We start from the raw sequence: 19,694 nt of genomic DNA, 5'->3' as shown, positions 1-19,694 counted from the left end.
AAAAGTTAGCCAAAAGAAGACAAAGAAAAAAAAAAAAGAAAGCAATCAGAAACATTGGATCTAAGAGAGACAATAACTGAAATGGGAAGAACAATGGAAGAATTTAACAAGAGGGTCTATCAGGACTAATAAATAATCAGAGAATTAGAGGATAAGATAGGCAAAATTCCAAAGGCTAAAAATTAACAAGAACTTAGGCACAAGATTGCTAAACACAGTTTAATGAGATTACGGGACAACATATAGAGACCTGATATATGCATCCTGGGAATCCCAGGAGGAGATGAGAGAGAGAGAGAAGAGACAGAAATAATATTAAAAGAAATAAACAAAGAAAAATTCTTTAACCTAATGAAGGACTTGAATCTACAAATCCAAGAAGCTCAAAGAACTTCAAGCAGAATGAACTCAAAAAGTTCTACACCTAGATACATCACAATCAGGCTCTCAAAAGATACAGTTAAAAAGAGAATCCTGAAAGCACCAAGAGCTTAAAAAAAAAAAAAGACACGTGTGAAGGATCCCCAATAAGATTAAGTGCTGATTTCTCTTCAGAAATATTGGAGGCCTGAAGGCAATGGAATGATATACTTAAATTATAGAAAGGAAAAAAAAAAGTCAAGCAAGAGTGCTATACCCAGTGAAACTGTTCTTCTGGAATGAGGGTGAAGTTAAAACACTCCCAGACAAAATAAATCTGAGAGAGTTCATATTCACCACAATGGCTCCACAAAAAATACTAAAAGTCCTTCAGATAGAAGACACTAAAAAGTAATGCAAAGTCAGTCATAAAAAGATCACCAGTAAAGGTAACTACATGGACTAGTATAGTTGCTGTAGTTGTTAGGTGCCATTGAGTAGGTTTCGACTCATAGAGATGCTATGTACACCACTGCTCAGTCCTGCACCATCCTCACAATCATTGCTATGTTTGAGCCCACTATTAAAGTCACTGTGTCAATCCATCTGGGTGAAAATTTTCCTCTTTTTTGCTGACCCTCTATTTTACCCAGCATGATGTCTTTCTCCAGGGACTGGTCCTTTCAGATAAAATGCCCAAAATACGTGAGATGAAGTCTTGCCATCCTTACTTCTAAGGAGCATTCTCGTTGTACTTCTTCCAAGACAGATGTTTGTTCTTCTGGCAGCCCATGGTACGTTTAATATTCTTCACCAACACCATAATTCAAATACATCAATTATTTTTTGGTCTTCTTTATTCACTGCCCAGCTTACACATGTATATGAGGAGATTCAAAATATCATGGCTTGGGTAAGGCACACCATACCCCTCAAAACAACATTTTTGCTTTTTAACACTTTCAAGAGCTCTTTTGCAGCAGGTTTACCCCATGCAAGAGGTTGTTTGATTTCCTGACTGCTGTTTCCAAGAGCATTGATTGTGGATACAAATAAAATGAAATCTTTGACAAAGTCAGTCATTTCTCCATTAACCATGATGTTGTTTATTGGTCCAGTTGTGAGGATTTTTATTTTCTTAAAGTTCTTTTCCTTTCTTCAGGTATGAGGTACAATTCATGAGGAAGGCTGTAGTCTTTTACGTTTATCAGTAAGTGTTTCAACTCCTCTTCACTTTCAGCAAGCAAGGTTGTGTCATCTGCATAATGCAGGTTGTTAATGAGTCTTCTTCCATTCCTGATGCTGCGTTCTTCTTCATATAGTCCAGCTTCTCAGATTATTTGTTCAGCAAACAGATTGAATAAGTATGGTGAAAGGACACAACCCTGACACACACACTTTCCTGATTTTGAACCATGCAGTATCCCCTCGTTCTGTTGAAACAAGCACCTCTTGGTCTATGTACAGGTTGCTCATGAGCACAATTAAATGTTCCAGAATTCAAATTCTTTGCAATGTTATGCATAATTTGTGAGAATCTACACAGTTGAATGTCTTTGCATAGTCAATAAAACACAGGTAAACATCTTTCTGGAACTCTGCTTTCCGTAAAGATCGATCTGTTATCAGCAATGATACCTCTTACTCCACATCCTCTTCTTTTTTTTTTTTTTTTGTTCAAGGAGCTACTTCCATTCTTTCTTTATTTATTTATTTTATAATTTTTATTGTGCTTTAAGTGAAAGTTTCCATATCAAGTCAGTATCTCACACAAAAACCCATATACACCTTGCTGTTGTTGTTGTTAGGTGCCTTCAAGTCAGTTCCGACTTATAGCGACCCTAAGCGTAACAGAACGAAACACTGCACAGTCCTGCGCCATCCTTACAATCGTTGTTATCCTTGAGCTCATTGTTGGAGCCACTGTGTCAGTCCACCTCATTCAGGGCCTTCCTCTTTTCCACTGACCCTATACTCTGCCAAGCATGATGTCCTTCTCCAAGGGCTGATCCCTCCTGACAACATGTCCAAAGTATGTAAGACCCAGTCTCGCCACCCTTGCCTCTAAGGAGCATTCTGGCCGCACTTCTTCCAAGACAGATTTGTTCATTCTTTTGGCAGTCCATAGTATATTCAATATTCTTCACCAACACCAGAATTCAAAGGCGTGACCTCTTCTTCGGTCTTCCTTATTCATTGTCCAGCTTTCACATGCATAAGATGTGATTGAAAATACCAGGTCTTGGGTCAGGTGCACCTTAGTCTTCAGGGTGACGTCTTTGCTCTTCTACACTTTGACGAGGTCCTTTGCAGCAGATTTGCCCAATGCAATGTGTCTTTTGATTTCTTGACTGTTGCTTCCATAGCTGTCAATTGTGGATCCAAGTGAAATGAAATCCTCCACGGCTTCAATCTTTTCTCCATTTATCATGATGTTGCTCATTTGTCCAGTTGCGAGGACTTTTGTTTTTTTTTATGTTGAGGTGTAATCCATACCGAAGGCTGTGGTCTTTGATCTTCAAAGACCTCATTAGTAATTACTTCAAATCCTCTTCACTTTCAGCATGCAAGGTTGTGTCATCTGCATAACGCAGGTTGTTAATAAGTCTTCCTCCAATCCTGATGCCCCGTTCTTCTTCATATAGTCCAGCTTCTCATATTATTTGTTCAGCATACAGGTTAAATAGGTATGGTGAAAGAATACAACCCTGACACACACCTTTCCTGACTTTAAACCAAACCAATCAGTATCCCCTTGTTCTGTCTGAAAAACTGCCTCTTGGTCTATGTAAATGTTCCTCATGAGCACAATTAAGTGTTCTGGAATTCCCATTCTTCGCAGTGTTATCCATAGTTTGTTATGATCCACACAGTCGAATGCCTTTGCACAGTCAATAAAACACAGGTAAAAATCCTTCTGGTATTCTCTGCTTTCAGCCAGGATCCATCTGACATCAGCAATGATATCCCTGGTTCCACATCCTCTTCTGAAACCAGACTGAATTTCTGGCAGTTGCCTGTTGATATACTGCTGCAGCCATTTTTGAATGATCTTCAGCAAAATTTTGCTTGCATGTGATATTAATGACATTGTTCTATAATTTCCACATTTGGTTGGATCACCTTTCTTGGGAATAGGCAAAAATATGGGTCTCTTCCTGTCAGCTGGCCAGGAAGCACTCCTCCATATTTCTTGGCATAGACGAGTAAGCACCTCCAGCGCTGCATCTGTTTGTTGAAACATCTCAATTGATGTTGCATCAATTCCTGGAGCCTTGTTTTTTGCCAATGCCTTCAGAGCAGCTTGGACTTCTTCCTTCAGTACCATTGGTTCCTGATCATATGCCACCTCTTGAAATGGTTGAATATCGACTAATTATTTTTGGTATAACTACTCTGTGTATTTCTTCCATCTTCTCTTGACGCTTCCTGCATCGTTTAATATTTTCCCCGCACTATCCTTCACTATTGCTACTTGAGACTTGATTTTTTTCTTCAGTTCTTTCAGCTTGAGAAATGTTGAGCATGTTCTTCCCTTTTGGTTTTCCATCTCCAGCTCTTTGCACATGTCATTATAATACTTTACTTTGTCTTCTGGAGCCGCCCTTTCAAATCTTCTGTTTAGTTCTTTTACTTCATCAATTCTTCCTTTTGCTTTAGCTCCTCAACCTTCGAGATAAAGTTTCAGAGTCTCCTCTGACATCCATCTTGGTCTTTTCTTTCTTTCCTGTCTTTTCAGTGACCTCTTGCTTTCTTCATGGATGATGTCCTTGATGTCATTCCACAACTCATCTGAGCTTCGGTCACTAGTGTTTAATGCGTCAAATCTATTCTTCGGGTGGTTTCTAAATTCAGGTGGGATATACTCAAGGTCATATTTTGGCTCTCATGGACTTGCTCTGATTTTCTTCAGTTTCAGCTTGAACTTGCATATGAGCAATTGATGGTCTGTTCCACAGTCGGCCCCTGGCCTTGTTCTGACTGATGATATTGAGCTTTTCCATTGTCTCTTTCCACAGATGTAGTCAATTTGATTTCTGTGTGTCCCTCTGGCGAGGTCCATGTGTATAGTCATGATTCAAAATGAAAAGAAACGAAACAGCTGCAAACATCCATTAATGATTGGAACCTGGAATGTACGAAGTATGAATCTAGGAAAATTGGAAATTGTCCAAAATGAAATGGAACGCATAAACATCAATATCCTAGGCATTAAAAAAATTATTGAGCTGAAATGGACTGGTATTGGTCATTTTGAATCAGAAAATCATATAGTCTACTATGCTGGGAGTGACAACCCAAAGAGGAATGGTGTTGCATTCATCGTCAAAGGACATTTCAAGATCTATTCTGAAGTACAATGCTGTCAGTGATAGGATAATACCCATACCCCTACAAGGAAGACCAGTTAATATGACTATTATTCAAATTTATGCACCAACCTCTAGGGCCAAAGATGAAGAAATAGAAGATTTTTTTCAGCTGCTGCAGTCTGAAATTGATTGAACATGCAATCAAGATGCATTGGCAATTGGAATGCAAAAGTTGGAAACAAAGAAGAAGGATCAATAGTTGGAAAATATGGCCTTGGTGATAGAAACAATTCCATAGATCAAATGATAGAACTTTGCAAGACCAACACCTTGCTACACACTCCCAATTACTCTCCCCCTAATGAGACAGCCTGCTCCCTCCCTCCACTCTCTCTTTTCGTGTCCATTTTGCCAGCTTCTAACCCCCTCCACCCTCTCATCTCCCATCCAGGCAGGAGATACAGACATAGTCTCTAGTGTCCACCTGATCCAAGAAGCTCACTCCTCACCAGCATTCCTCTCCAACCCATTGTCCAGTCCAATCCATGTCTGAAGAGTTGGCTTCAGGAATGGTTCCTGTCCTGGGCCAACAGACGGTCTGGGGGCCATGACCACCGGGATCCTTCTAGTCTCAGTCAGACCATTAAGTCTGGTCAATGAGAATTTGGGGTCTGCATCCCACTGCTCTCCTGCTCCCTCAGGGGTTCTCTGTTGTGTTCCCTGTCAGGGCAGTCATCGGTTGTAGCCAAGCAACATCTAGTTCTGGTCTCAGGATAATATAGTCTCTGGTTCATGTGGCCCCTTCTGTCTCTTGGCTCGTAATCACCTTGTGTCCTTGGCGTTCGTCATTCTCCTTTGATCCAGATGGGTTGAGATCATTTGATGCATCTTAGATGACTGACTGCTTGCTAGCGTTTAAGACCCCAGATGCTGTTCTTCAAACTGGGATGAAGAATGTTTTCTTAATAGATTTTATTATGTCCCTTGAAACCATGGTCCCCAGACCCCTGTCCCTGCTACGCTGGGCTTCAAAGCATTCAGTTTATTCAGGAAACTTCTTTGCTTTTGGTTTAGTCCAATTTTGCTGACCTCCCCTGTATTGCGTGCTGTCTTTCCCTTCACCTAAAGTAGTTCTTATCTACTATCTAATTAGTGAATGCCCCTCTCCCACCCTTCCTCCCTCACCATCTCATAACCATAAAAAATGTTTTCTTCTCAGTTTAAACTATTTCTCAAGTTCTTATAATAGTGGTCTTATACAATATTTGTCCTTTTGCATCTGACTAATTTCAATCAGCATAATGCCTTCCAGTTACTCCATGTAATGAAACGTTACAGATTCCTCACTGTTCTTTATCTATGTGTAGTATTCCATTGTGTGAATATACCATAATTTATTTACCCATTCATCTGCTGATGGGCACCTTCGTTGCTTCCATCTTATTGCTATTGTAAACAGTGCTGCAGTAAACATGGGTGCGCATATATCTCTTCGTGTAAAGGCTTTTTTTTCTCTAGGGTATATTCCAAGGGGTGGGATTGCTGGATCGTACGGTAGTTCTATTTCTAGCTTTTTAAGGAAGTGCCAAAATGATTTCCAAAGCGGTCGTACCATTTTACATTCCCACCAGCAGTGTAGAAGTGTTCCAATCTCTCCACAGCCTCTCCAAATTTATTATTTTGTGTTTTTTAGGTTAATGCCAGCCTTTTTGGAGTGAGATGAAATCTCATTGTAGTTTGATTTGCATTTCTCTAATGGCTAATGATCGTGAACATTTCCTCATATATCTGTTAGCTACCTGAATGTCTTCTTTAGTGAAGTGTCTAGTCATATCTTTTGCCCATATTTTAATTGGGTTATTTGTCTTTTTGTAGTTGAGTTTTTGCAGTATCATGTAGATTTTAGAGATCAGGCACTGATCAGAAATGTCATAGCTCAAAACTTTTTCCCAGTCTGTAGGTAGTCTTTTTACTCTTTTGGTGAAGTCTTTGGATGAGCATAGGTGTTTGATTTTTAGGAGCTCCCAGTTATCTAGTTTTTCTTCTACATTCTTTGTGATGTTTTGTATACCGTTTATGTCATGTATTAGGGCTCCTAATGCTGTCCCTATATTTTCTTCCATGATCTTTATTGTTTTAGATTTTATATTTAAGTCTTTGATCCATTTTGAGTTAGTTTTTGTGCGTGGAGTGAGGTATGGGTTTTGTTTCACTTTTTTGCGGATGGATATCCAGTTCTGCCAGCACAATTTATTCTCCCCATTTAACTGTTTTGGGGCCTTTGTCAAATATCAACTGCTCATAGGTGGATGGATTTATGTCTGGATTCTCAATTCTGTTCCATTTGTCCATGTATCTGTTGTTGTACCAGTACCAGTCTGTTTTGACTACTGTGGCGGTATAATAGGTTCTAAAATCAGGTAAAGTAAGGCCTCCCTCTTTGTTCTTCTTTTTCAGTAATGCCTTATTTATCTGGGGCCTCTTTCCCTTCCATATGAAGTTGGTGATTTGTTTCTCCATCTCATTAAAGAATGTTATTGTGATTTGGATTGGAATTGCATTAAATGTATAGATCGCTTCTGGTAGAATAGACATTTTTAGAATGTTAAGTCTTCCTATCCACGAGCAAGGTATGTTCTTCCACTTATGTAAGTCTCTTTTGGTTTCTTGCAGAAGTGTACTGTAGTTTTCTTTGTATAAGTCTTTTACATATCTGGTAAGATTTATTCCTAAGTATTTATCTTCTTAGGGGCTAATGTAAATGGCATTGATTTGCTGATTTTCTCTTCGATGTTCTTTTTGTTGGTGTAGAGGAATCCAACTGATTTTTGTATGTTTATCTTGTATCCCGATACTCTGCTGACCTCTTCTATTAGTTTCAGTAGTTTTCTGAAAGATTCCTTAGGGTTTTCACCATGTCTTCTTCTTAATCCTACTTGAATTTCTGGCAGTGCCATGTTAATGTAGTATTGCAACTGTTTTTGAATTATCTTCAGCAAAATTTTATTTGTGTGTGATAACAACAATATTGTTAGATATTTTCTGCATTCATCTTTCTTTGGAATGAGCAGGAATATAAATCTCTTCCGGTCTTCAGGAACGTGTCTTCAAAATTTCTTGGCATACATGAGTTGAACATTTCGAGTGTTACATCCAGTTGTTGAAACAGATCAAAGGGTATTCCATCAATTCCTGGAGCCTTGCTTTTCACAAGTATATTCAGTGCAGCTTGGACTTCTGCCTTCAATACCATCAGTTATTGATCAGATGCTACTTTCTGAACTGGTTGACTTCTTTTTTGTACAATGACTGTGCATTCCTTCCATTTTCTTTTGATGCTTCCTGTGGTATTCCATATTTTGCCTATAGAATCCTTCAATATTGCAACTTGAGTTTTGAATTTTTTCTTCAGTTCTTTCAGTTTGAGAAATGCCAAGTGCTTTCCTCCCTTTTGGTTTTCTAACACCAGGTCTTTGCACATGTCATTATAATACTTTACTTTGTCTCCTTGAGATGCCCTTTAAAATCTTTTGTTAAGCTATTTTACTTCATCATTTCATCAATTTTTTAGCTACTTTGTGTTTAACAGCAAGTTTCAGAGTCTCTGCTGACATTCATTTTGATCTTTTCTTTCTTTCTTGTCTTTTTAATGACCTTTTTTCCTTCATATGTGATGTCCTTGATACTATCCAACAACTCATCTGTTCTTTGGTTGTTAGTGTTCAATGAATCAAATCTATTCTTGAGATGTTCTCCAAATTCAGGTGGGAATATTCAAAGCCATACTTCAGCTCTCTTGAATTTGTTATAATTTTCTTCAGCTTCAAATTGAACTTGCATATGAGCAATTGATTGTCTTTTACATAGTAGACCCCTGGCTTGTTCTGACCAATGATATTGAGCATCTCCATTGTTTCTTTTTACAGATGTAATCTATTAGATTCCTGTGCATTCCACTCAGTGAGGTCCCTGTGTGTAATTGCTGTTTATTTTGTTGAAAAAAGGTATTTGCCATGAATAGGTCATTAATCTTACAAAATCCTATCATGTCCTCTCTGGTGACATTTCTATCACCAAGGCCATATTTTCCAACTACCAATCTTTCTTCTTTGTTTCCAGCTGTCACATTCCATTCACCAGTAATTATCAGTGCATCTTGATTGCACACTTGATTAATTTCAGACTGCAGATGTTGGTAAAAATCTTCAGTTTCTTCATCTTTGGCATTAGTGGTTGGTGCTTAAATTTGAACAATATTCATATTGGCTGGTCTTCCTTATAGGTATGTGGATATTATCTTATCACTGACAGCATTTTTACTTCAGGACAGATTTTGAAATGTTATTTTTGATGATGAACGTGATGCCATTTTTCTTTAATTTGTCATCCCTGGCACAATAAACCGTATGACTGTCTGATTCAAAATGGCCAAGACCAGCCCATCTAACCGCACTAATGTCTAAGATATCTGTCTTTATGTGCTCCCTTTCATTTTTGAGGACTCCCAGTTTTCCAAGATTCATACTTCATATATTCTACTTTCTGATTATTAATAGATGTTTGCAGCTGTTTCTTCTCATTTTGAGTCGTGCCACATCAGCAAATGAAGGTCCTGAAAGCTTCACTCCATCCACATCATTAAGATCAACTGTACTTTGAGGAGACAACTCTTCCTCAGTAATATTTTGAGTGCCTTCCAACCTGAGGGGCTCATTTTCTGGCATTATTTCAGACAATGTCGGCTGTTTTATGTTACACAAAATTCATAAAATTTTCACTGATTTTTTTTTTTTTTTAGTGGACAAGTATAAGGAGTAGACAATTCTAATTGGTCTTTCATGTCTTTTAATAACCAATATATAAAAAACTAGGATAAAATTATTTTTTAGGGTGCATGAAATATAAGGATATAACCAGTAATAACAACAAAATAAGGAAGATGGTAGAATTTCTTGTTTGTTACTAAAGTTAAGTTGGTATGAACTTAACAGCATGTTATACATGCTGCCAATGCAAGATTCATGGTAACCACAAAGTAAATTTCTTTTTAAAAATATAAACAAATGGAAAGCAGAAGGGAATAAAAATGGCTAACTACTAAAATCAAGAAAACACAATAGATGGCAGTATTAGAGTAAAAATACAAAGAAAGTTTAAGACACACACACACACAAATGACAGAAGTAAGTGCTTTCTTATTGGCAATTACAGTGAATCCAAATAGACTAAATGCTTTGATAAATAGAGTGTGGCAGAATGGATTAAAAAAAAAATGATCCAACTGTATGTTATTTTCAAAATACACACCTTAGACCAAAGGACACAAGTAGGCTGAAAGTAAAAAGATAGGAAAAATATTCCATGTGAATTATAATCAAAAGAGAGCTGGGATGGCAATCTTTACATGAGACAAAATAGGCTCTAAGACAAAATCTAATAGAAGAGATAAAAATGTTCATTATATAGTGATAAAATGGCCAATTCATCAAGAAGATTTAACAATTATAAATATATATGCACCCAACATTGGAGCATCTAAATATATAAACTAAAAACTGGTAGAATTGAAGGGAGGAATATATAGCACTACAATAACAGTTGAAGCTTTCAATACACCACTTTCAGTATTGGAAAGGACATCTAGAAAGAAGATCAACAAGGAATCAGAGGATCTGAATGACACTATAAACAAATATAAACCTCATAGACATATACAGAACTCTTCACTCAACAACAGCACAGTGTATATTCTACTCCAGTGCACATGGAGCATTTTCCAGGATAGCCTAAATGTTAGGTCATAAAGTAAGTCTCAATAAATTTAAAAAGATTGAAATAATACAAAGTGTTTTCTCTGACCTCAGTGGAGTGAAACTAAAAATAAATAACAGAAAAAAAACCCTGAAAAATGCAAAAACATATGGTAATAAAACAACAGATTATTCAACTACCCATGGGTCTAGTTACGACTAGACAAGAAGTGGTGTTGGCAGACAACAGAAAGATATGTAATAAGAATTGTTCTAAGTTAGGGGACAATTAAAAAAAAAAAAAAAGATGGAGCATAAACTGGATGGCTGCTTCATAATTTTTAGATGTCAGTTAAATCATATTTAAAATTAATAAGTCAAGTAGTGAAAATGTAAGCACACCTAAAATTTTAGCAATAAGCAATGAACAATGACTAAAGTTGGATGCTGAAGGAAGGAAGAAAAGGGAGAGGAACATTTTAAAAACTATTTTATTCTTATTCATGCAAGGGAAACAATTGATGCTCTCTAAAGAAAAAGTAGACTAAAAGGTTTGCATTAAAACATTGGTGAAAAGAAACAACAAATACACAAATTTTCTTAAATATCAGAAAAAAATTTAAAATGTAGACTACACAGTGGAAGACTTTTTAAAATAAAAAGGAGAGAACATAAATAAAACAAAACATGAAAGAATACAAGTAAACTTATTTGGCATATCAATAAATATAAATGGGCTTAACAAACTTATTAAACTGAAATATTACTTTTCTCTTTGCCTGGCAATTTTTTTCCCCAGATATGTTGTCAACTATTTCCTCAATTTGTTCAGCTCTATTCTCCACTAGGAGTCTTTAAATGGTTGAGTGCTGGACTACTAAACAGAAAGTACACTGGCTCAAACCCACCCAGAAGCATCTTGGAAATAAGGCCTGATGATCTAATTCTGAAAGGTCACAGCCATGAAGACCCCATAGAGTGCAGTTCTACTCTGCACACTTGCTGTCACCATGAGTCAGAATTGACTCACTGACAACTAACAACCACAATTCTCCAGTATTCCATTATTTAAGAAGGCGTTCCAGATCAATGAATATAAAATAGTGAAATGTTTCTTCTCCTGCTTCATTTTTCTTCAGAACATTAACCATAACACAACCCTGACATTTTTTCACTTATTACCTGTACTCCACAACAGTGCCCAATATAGTGTCTGCCTCAAAGTAAATCCTTGAATAAAATATGTTTCCTGAAAGAATATACTTAGCCCTACATTGAAAGGAGAAGAAGGGCTCAAGCAGCAGTGTTAATGCCTCAGAATACTAAAGAAAAACTAAAATAGAAAAAGCATTGCATTAGTGGTGTGTGCAAAAGAAAACAATATCAATATAGGAAATATTGGTAAGTTTGAGTTCAAAAGAGACATAGTAGTAATACATTTATCCAGGATTATTCAAAACTCACAATTTTTAGGTAAAGTATCTAGTGACTAAGACTTATTTTTTTAATTTTTTAGTAAACATTTTGAAGAATACATACCATGTATTCCTCTACATATGGTCTCTGGGTAGTGCAAACTGCACTCAACTACTAACCTAACAGTGGTTTGAATTCACCCTGAGGTGCCAATGAAGAAAGACCTGGCAATCTGCTTCTGTAAAGATTACAGCCGAGAAAACCCTATGGAGCTGTTCTACCTGTAACACATGGGTTTGCCATGAGTCAGTATTGACTCTTTTATTACATTAAAAAAGTGACTGAAGTAATTGGTCCATTTTAGATTGTGTAATTATTACAAATATTGTGTAAACTGTAGTCACTCATTATACTTTCTCTTCTCTTGCTAACACCCGTTATTCAGTGGAGAAGGAATTTTAAGCAGAATCGCCCTATCCTCCAAAACATCATTTATATTTTCCCTCTCTATCTCTTTCTCTCATCTCTTTGCTCCCTCTCTCTGTCTCATATAATCACACACACACATACACACACACATTATGTTTCCTAGAGAATGGAATAATCATATTATAAATTCATTTTTGCTACTCAGTGTTTATAAAATTCAAAAACACTGAGATTGGCTTCAATGAAGTTCTAGTCATCTCCTTTTGAGTAAATGATGCTCGTTTTTATACCATTCCTATTTTGTGCCTGTACCTCTGCTCTGGTAAATGAAGTGTTACTTCACTGCGTTTTATTTTTCTTGTCTTTCTGGTAAGTATATTTTCAGTTTGGACTTAAATAGAATTCTCAAACTTTAAGCTTCCAATTTATGCCTCTTTTATATTTTGTATGATGTCAAGACCATGCCATTTCTTCAGGGCAAGAGTTTTTCCTAAGCTAGACTTGAAATAACAATAATCTTTCTGCTTCCCAAAGTTCCCAAATCCTGTGTTTTCCTTTCCCATCATTGAAAAGCTACTGGATTCTTGAGCTTGACGCTCAGGCGCTGAATGCAGGCTCTGTTGAGTGGTCATTTTGTTATAAGCCTACATGGAGGAATGTTAGGATGGCATGGGTCTTTCTGTATCCATGCAGTTTACAGCTTCCAGGTTTCTCACAGTTTTCATTTGTAAGAAGCCAGGAAGTGGTGGTTCCTTTTTTAATGTAAATTATGCTGACAGCTTGGTGACTGTGTCCAAGATAGTATATAAGATAGTATACTAATGTTTAAATCACCATGAGTGATTGTCTTAAATTTGTAGGTACAAAATCTCTCTGATTTAGATATAAATTTTTTTATTGCTGCTTGATTTTAGAAACTTGTGATTGATTACTGTTTCCTATAATTGAATTCATTATTAGAAAATTTAGATGAATCTTACTTTATGGTAATTTCACATTACATTGAGATAAACACAAGAGCCCCACCTTTTTTTTTAAAGAAATGTATTTCCTCTTAGCACGTTTTATATAATGTGCATGAAACACATACTGCAATTTTATAGACTGTATCTGTTTGATAATCCTCAGTTAGTTATTCAACAAATATTCACTGTGTGCCAGATATTCTTTACAAATCTGTGCTAACACTGAGCTTACGTTCTAGTGGCAGTAAACAAAGCAAAATAAATATTAAATACGTCGGATTGTGTTAAAAATTTTAAGGAAAAATAATGTCATTACGTCGGATGTGCTGAGGTTGCTGTTTTAGACGAAATGAACAGACTAGGCCCTTCTGAGAAAGTGGCTTTTGAGCAAAAGATCGAAAGACGTGAACAGACGTGACCGTGACTCTGTGCAGATGTGGGGGAGGAGTCCTAGGCAGAAGCACAGTAAGAGGCAAGGATCCAGGGCTTGGAAAAAGATGATTAAAGAGGTCACTGAGGCTACAGCACAGGGGCAAACAGGCAAGAGGGGCAGGAGATGACCTCAGAGGGTAAAAGAATGGGAATAAGATAGGCCTTAGCATGGGATATGAATCTACCAGTTCAGGGTTCTAAACAGAGAGTAGCTTGATCTGAGGCAGATTTCCAAAGATCGCTTTGACTGCTGCACTGGGACTAAACCAAATGGAAACGGGGGATAGTGGAAAACATATTGGAATAAAAACAAAAACAAACCCATTGCCAACGAGTTGATTCCAACTCATAGCGATCCTATAGGACAGAGTAGAACTGCCCACTAGAGTTTTCAAGGAGCGCCTGGGGGATTTGAACCGCAGACCTTTGGGTCAGCAGCTATAGCACTTAACCACTACACCACCAGGGTTTCCACATATTGGAATAGCCCAGATGAAATACAGTGATGGCTTGAACCAGACTGTTAGCCCAGGATATGGTGAGAAGTATAAACATTTTAGTTTAAACAGCTCTATATTTTTTTGTAAAATGTTTGAGTTCCCTGAATATGACAAAGGGAGGATCCTTATCCCCCCAGACACACTGTTAAGTGTTGGTTAGTTTTATTAAGAGGCTAAAATAGGGTGAATTTATTTTATATGCATGGACTTTAAAAACTATGCACTGCATATTTAGATCATGCTTATTTTCAATTTTCTTTGGGAAGTGGAATGGGATTGAAGTTAATGGACCACCAAGGTAGACTTACCACCGCCTGAATCTAGAGTTTTGTCCACAGGGCATTTTGAGAGGCCTGACAAATGGAACAATAGCCATGTGCTATTTTTTAGACTAATTTGAACATATAAATCAGAGGGAAATTTGTAGTAAACAAATTGATTTTTTAGCTATTTTTTAGTGTTATAAAAATAGAGGTAACAAAATATTTGCAATTCAACACTTTTTGCTTGTACAAGTCAATGAAACCAATTACATCAAGCATCTTGTGCAACCATCACCATCATCCATTATCATGTTTTCCTTTCTCATACACAGAAATTCAATGCTAGCTAAACAAAGGTTCCCCTCTCTCCCCTTCCCTCCCACCTGGTAACAGCTGTTAAACTCTGATCTCTGTACATTTGTCTATTCTATTTGATATTAGTGAGACTATACATTATATATATTTTTCTTTTTATGATTGACTTATTTCGCTCTGCATAATATTTTCAAGATTCATCCGTGTTGTGGCATGTATCAAGACTTCGTTTATCTTATGGCTGAGTAATATACCACATTTTGCTTATTCATCTGTTAATGGACATTTCAGTTGTTTCCACATTTTTGCCGTTGTGAAACCTGCTGCAGTGAACATTGCTGTACATGTGTCTATTAGTTTCGCTTTTAGGTATCTTGAGTATATACCTAAGAGTGGGATTTGCGAGTCATAAAGTAGTTCTATTTTAAACTTTTCAAGGAACCGTTTTCCACAGAGGCTGTACCATTTTGCATTACCATCAGCAATAGAGAAAGTTTTTGATATCTCCACATCCTTGCCAATATTTGTTATTTTTAACTTTTTTGATCTTAGCCATCCTACTGGGAGTAGAGTAATATCTCATTGTGGTTTTCACTTGCTTCTCCCTAACGGTGGCACAGTGGTTAACAGCTCGGCTGCTAACAAAAAGGTCAGCAGTTCAAATTCACCAGCTACTCCTTGGAAACCTTATGAGATCACTACGACTCAGAATCGACTGAATGGCAATGGGTTTGGTTCTCAGTTGTTTTAGTACTTCTTTTATAGCATCCAGTTCTAGTATAATTCCTGTCCTTATGTACTTACCTCTCTGAGAAGGTTAATTACAGTTCCTTTTTTGCAAAACAAAATTTCTTTTGTTCCCTGCAAACTCTATTTTCCCTTTCCTCGCTTTCCCACTCCCCCATTTTATTATCTTGGCCTTTCATTTTTGTTGCTTTCCTCAAAAGTCTGATGACTCCTGGCTCTCTGCAACTGGACAGTAGCAAGTCTTAATAACTTGTAGGTTTCGCTGAACTCCGATCTCACTGGTTCATTCATTTGGGCACCCCCCTTGGTGGCACAGTGATTAAGGGCTTGGATGGTAAGCGAAAGGTAAGCGGTTGGAACCCACTGGCAGCTTTTCAGGAGAAAGATGTGGCAGTCTGCTTCCATAAAGATTACAGCTTTGGAAACCCTGTAGGGCAGTTCTGCTGTGTCCTATAGGACCACAATGAGTTGGAATCAACTGATGGCAGTGGGTTTCATTTTTTATAGATATTTTATTTGGGGTGGTTTATTTTCTCCTAGAGGATTCTGTCTGGTGATGGGAGGACAAGACTGCCAGCATTCTGAAAGCCAAAGTGGGGAATGGTCCTGGAATGTCTCACAATTCAGTATGTAGACTTTCCACTTCTGCTCCCTCTGCATGCTTATTTTCCAAGTACAGAGCCTGTGAGTTCAACATCTTCATGAAGTAAAAAGTTCTATTGTGCCACATAGGGAAGGAGCAATTGTCCAGTTATGTAAGTGGATGGGAGGATTTGGGGTCTAAGGGCTTTTCACTCCCCAATTTCCTCCCACTCCCAGGATACATCTTCAGCTGTGTCCCTCTTATTTTCTGCCCATATGATAGGCTTTGCACTATTCACGGATACCCAGTGCTCTTCCACTTTTGGAGACACATGGGAGGATTGCAGACCTCTGCCCACTTGAAGTGGGTATCTGACTTACCACCTGATTTGCTTTGACCCATGACACATGAGAGAATGTGCTGTGTGTAATTCCAAGAGGAAGCATTTAGTTATCAGGAATTTGATCTCCAACTCTGTCTTCTCCTGTCATGGGAACACCTGTAGGAATGCAGATACTTTAAAAATGAAGCAGCTTGGAATGCCATGCCCACAGCAGAGGGCAATATCCCCAGAGTCGGGTGCACCTGCACTGGACTTTGTATGTGCAAGGAATAAATCTGCCTTGTGTATTAAAGTCCTTATCTCAGTATCTTCTTACATACCCTGATTAATATAGCCATTCAAACTTTACCAGGGTCTCATGTAAACAGTATTACCATTAGCCCCTAACACTATGGCATCTGCTTTCCATATACTTTTCCATCAATGTCACTCCTAGAACACTGACTTATACAACTGTTAATCATAACATTTTTCAACCACCCTGTGGCGTAGTGGTTAAGTGCTACAGCTGCTAGCCCAAGGGTTGGCAGTTCAAATCCGCCAGGCGCTCCTTGGAAACTCTACGGGCAGTTCTACTCTGTCCTATAGGGTCGCTATGAGTCGGAATCAACTCGACAGCACTGGGTGGGTTAATGACTCAAATCAGAGAATGGGTATAATATTTCTTATAAATATGTGGTGTATTTGGGATTTTTCCAAGAACAAGGGCCTAAAAAAGGCTCAGTAAACCTGAATGGAAATTTCCAATTCAATTTGTTGTGCTGAATTGCTGAGTGTACGCTTAAGATGTGTGTTCCATTTGCAAAAAAAAAAAACTCACTTGGATTTGGGCAGAGTTGTGTTTCTGATACGAAAGGAAATACACAGAGAACCCATGAGGTACATAGGTTTTCTTATACTTATTTTGTATTAAACTCTAATCTAGGTAGTCTTTATTTTACCTAGGTAGAAAAATAGATTTGACAAAATATTCAGCATATTTACAATCACATAGGGATTAAATTTGGAATAAATTTGGAGATCTCTCTGTCTCAAGAAAGAGCGTGTTCATGACTCTTCTGGATTAAAATTCCTTGGAAGTGGTTCACTGTGGTGGTCTAAACCAAACCAAACATGTTGCTGTAAAGTCAATTCCAAATCAGGCCTGGTCTTCTGATAATTACAAATAAAGGGAGAATACAGCACACATACACAACACCCAAACACACACATGCAAATATAAACAAAAACACATGCACACACAAACACTCACAATGCAGGTTGAATCTTCTTTGTAGTGAAGCTCTCATTCTCACAGTCAAATTAAAAAAAAGAAAGAAAGAATTACATATATAGTAAGCTCCTACGGAAACTTCAAGGAAATTCCCTTCCTTTAGGCTCATATAATGGAGTCTATGAGTGTACACTACACTATGGTAGACAGCCAGTCTTTTTTTTTTTAACTCAAACAATTTATATATATATATATATATATACACACACACACACATATTTGTATTTATGTATATTATATATATAATTTATCTCATTGTTAATTCTAGAATGTTCAATTCAGGTGCTTATGTTGTCTAAGAAAATATAATTTATGTTCCTCCAATGTTAACTGTAACTAATATTTCTCCTTAGCCAAATACATTATAAGCATGTATATGTGCCAAAAAATTGTACTACATTTTATATGATTTTAACAAGAAGGTGTATTAAATCATAGAAAAAAAAGAATAAGTTATCAATTTTCTTCTTTGAACTAAATCTACATTTTTAAGTGATGCTTCAAAGACAACCTCTCCTTGCATTCTTTTTTTTTAATTGTGCTTTATGTGAAAGTTTACAGCTCAAGTTAATTTTTCATAAAAATTTATGCACACATTGTTATGTGACTCTACTTGCTATCCCCACAATGTGACAACACACTCCCCCTTTCCATTCTGGGTTTCTTGTATCCATTCAACCAGTTCCTATCCCTTTCTTTTAAATAGTATGGGTGGATGTCATAATTTTTAAGTTTCTTTCTGGTCCAAAAGACCAGTTATCTACTATTGTTGTTTACTGAACCCCTTTATCAGCAATCTTAGCAGGGCTTCTTTTACTTCTTTGTTTCTCAGGGTATAGATGAGAGGGTTCAACAATGGTGTTACCACAGTGTAGAAGAAGGTGAAGAACTTTCCATGTTTGGAAGCAAAGTCATTCTTAGGGTCTGTGTAAACCATTGCCACTGTCCCATAAAACATGAAGACAACCAGAAGATGGGAGGAGCAGGTGGCAATGGCTTTCTGCCTCCCTTCTTCTGACTTGATTTTCCCCACAGCTTGAGCTATGTAGCCATAAGAAGTTAGGATCAACCCCACAGGCAGGATGGTGAAGAGGATGGCAGAGATGGTCAACTGCCACTCATTGGAGGAGGTGTCTCCACAAGCCAGGCGTATGAGGGCAGGCACCTCACAGAGAAAGTCATCCACACGGTGGTGGGAACAGAAGGACAGCTGGAGTGTGATGGGAGATTGGATCAGAGATTCCACCAGGCCAGAGAGCCAGGCTGTGAGCGCCAGCTTCCAACAGAGAAGTGGGTTCATTATGATGGTGTAGCGCAGTGGCTGGCAGACAGCAATATAGCGGTCAAAGGCCATCACCACCAGCAAAATGCATTCTGTGGCACCAAGAAAGAGGAACACACAGAGCTGGATGACACAGCCCGTGTAGGTGATGGTCTTCTCCAGTCCCCACAAGTTTGACAACATCTGGGGCACCATAGTTGTGGTGAAGCAAAGCTCCAAGAAAGAGAGATTGCTAAGGAAGAAGTACATGGGTGTATAGAGACGAGGATCTATGCAAGAAAGCACAATGATGGTCAGGTTTCCAAAGATGATCATAATGTAGAAGAATGCCACAAACCAGAAGAGAACCTTTTCCAGCTGGGGCCATTTGGAGAAGTCTAGCAGGATGAAGCCCACTGGGAAACTCGTGTTGGTCATTCCTATTGCATTTGGCACTGGGGTTCAGACATAAGTGTGAGGAGACTTTTGTAAACTGAATTTGGAAGAAAATCTCTACTGCTGCTTATTTAGAGAAGACAAACACTTGTTGTACAGGAGGTCTTGGGGATGTAGAACCCATGGCTGTTTTCCCTTACGTTAAGCCAATAGGATACAATCTTTCTTTACTATTCTGTATCATTTATACCAAAGAGGCATTTGTAAGATACTATCTCTTGAATATTATCTCTAAAATCTGTAATCACAACAACTCCATAGATAACCTCATGATTGCTTTAGATATCA

At 37.7% G+C, this 19,694-nt stretch overlaps 1 protein-coding gene across 1 annotated transcript; it reads right to left on the bottom strand.

Moving 5' to 3' along the window:
* Nucleotides 1-18,452: 18,452 nt before the first annotated feature.
* Nucleotides 18,453-19,388, bottom strand: LOC126067639 (olfactory receptor 2H1-like). Its single transcript, XM_049869739.1, has one exon. It carries the CDS (start codon nucleotides 19,386-19,388, stop codon nucleotides 18,453-18,455), a length of 936 nt encoding a protein of 311 aa, XP_049725696.1.
* Nucleotides 19,389-19,694: the final 306 nt, after the last annotated feature.

Source organism: Elephas maximus, chromosome 2 (assembly GCF_024166365.1).
Source record: "Elephas maximus indicus isolate mEleMax1 chromosome 2, mEleMax1 primary haplotype, whole genome shotgun sequence".
Lineage (NCBI taxonomy): Eukaryota > Metazoa > Chordata > Mammalia > Proboscidea > Elephantidae > Elephas > Elephas maximus.
The sequence above is the reverse complement of the archived record's forward strand: the minus strand, read 5'-3'. Positions and strand labels throughout refer to the sequence as shown.

Excerpts from the sequence above, each read along its gene's own strand:
- LOC126067639 (XM_049869739.1), bottom strand. The coding sequence starts at position 19,388 with ATGACCAACACGAGTTTCCCAGTGGGCTTCATCCTGCTAGACTTCTCC.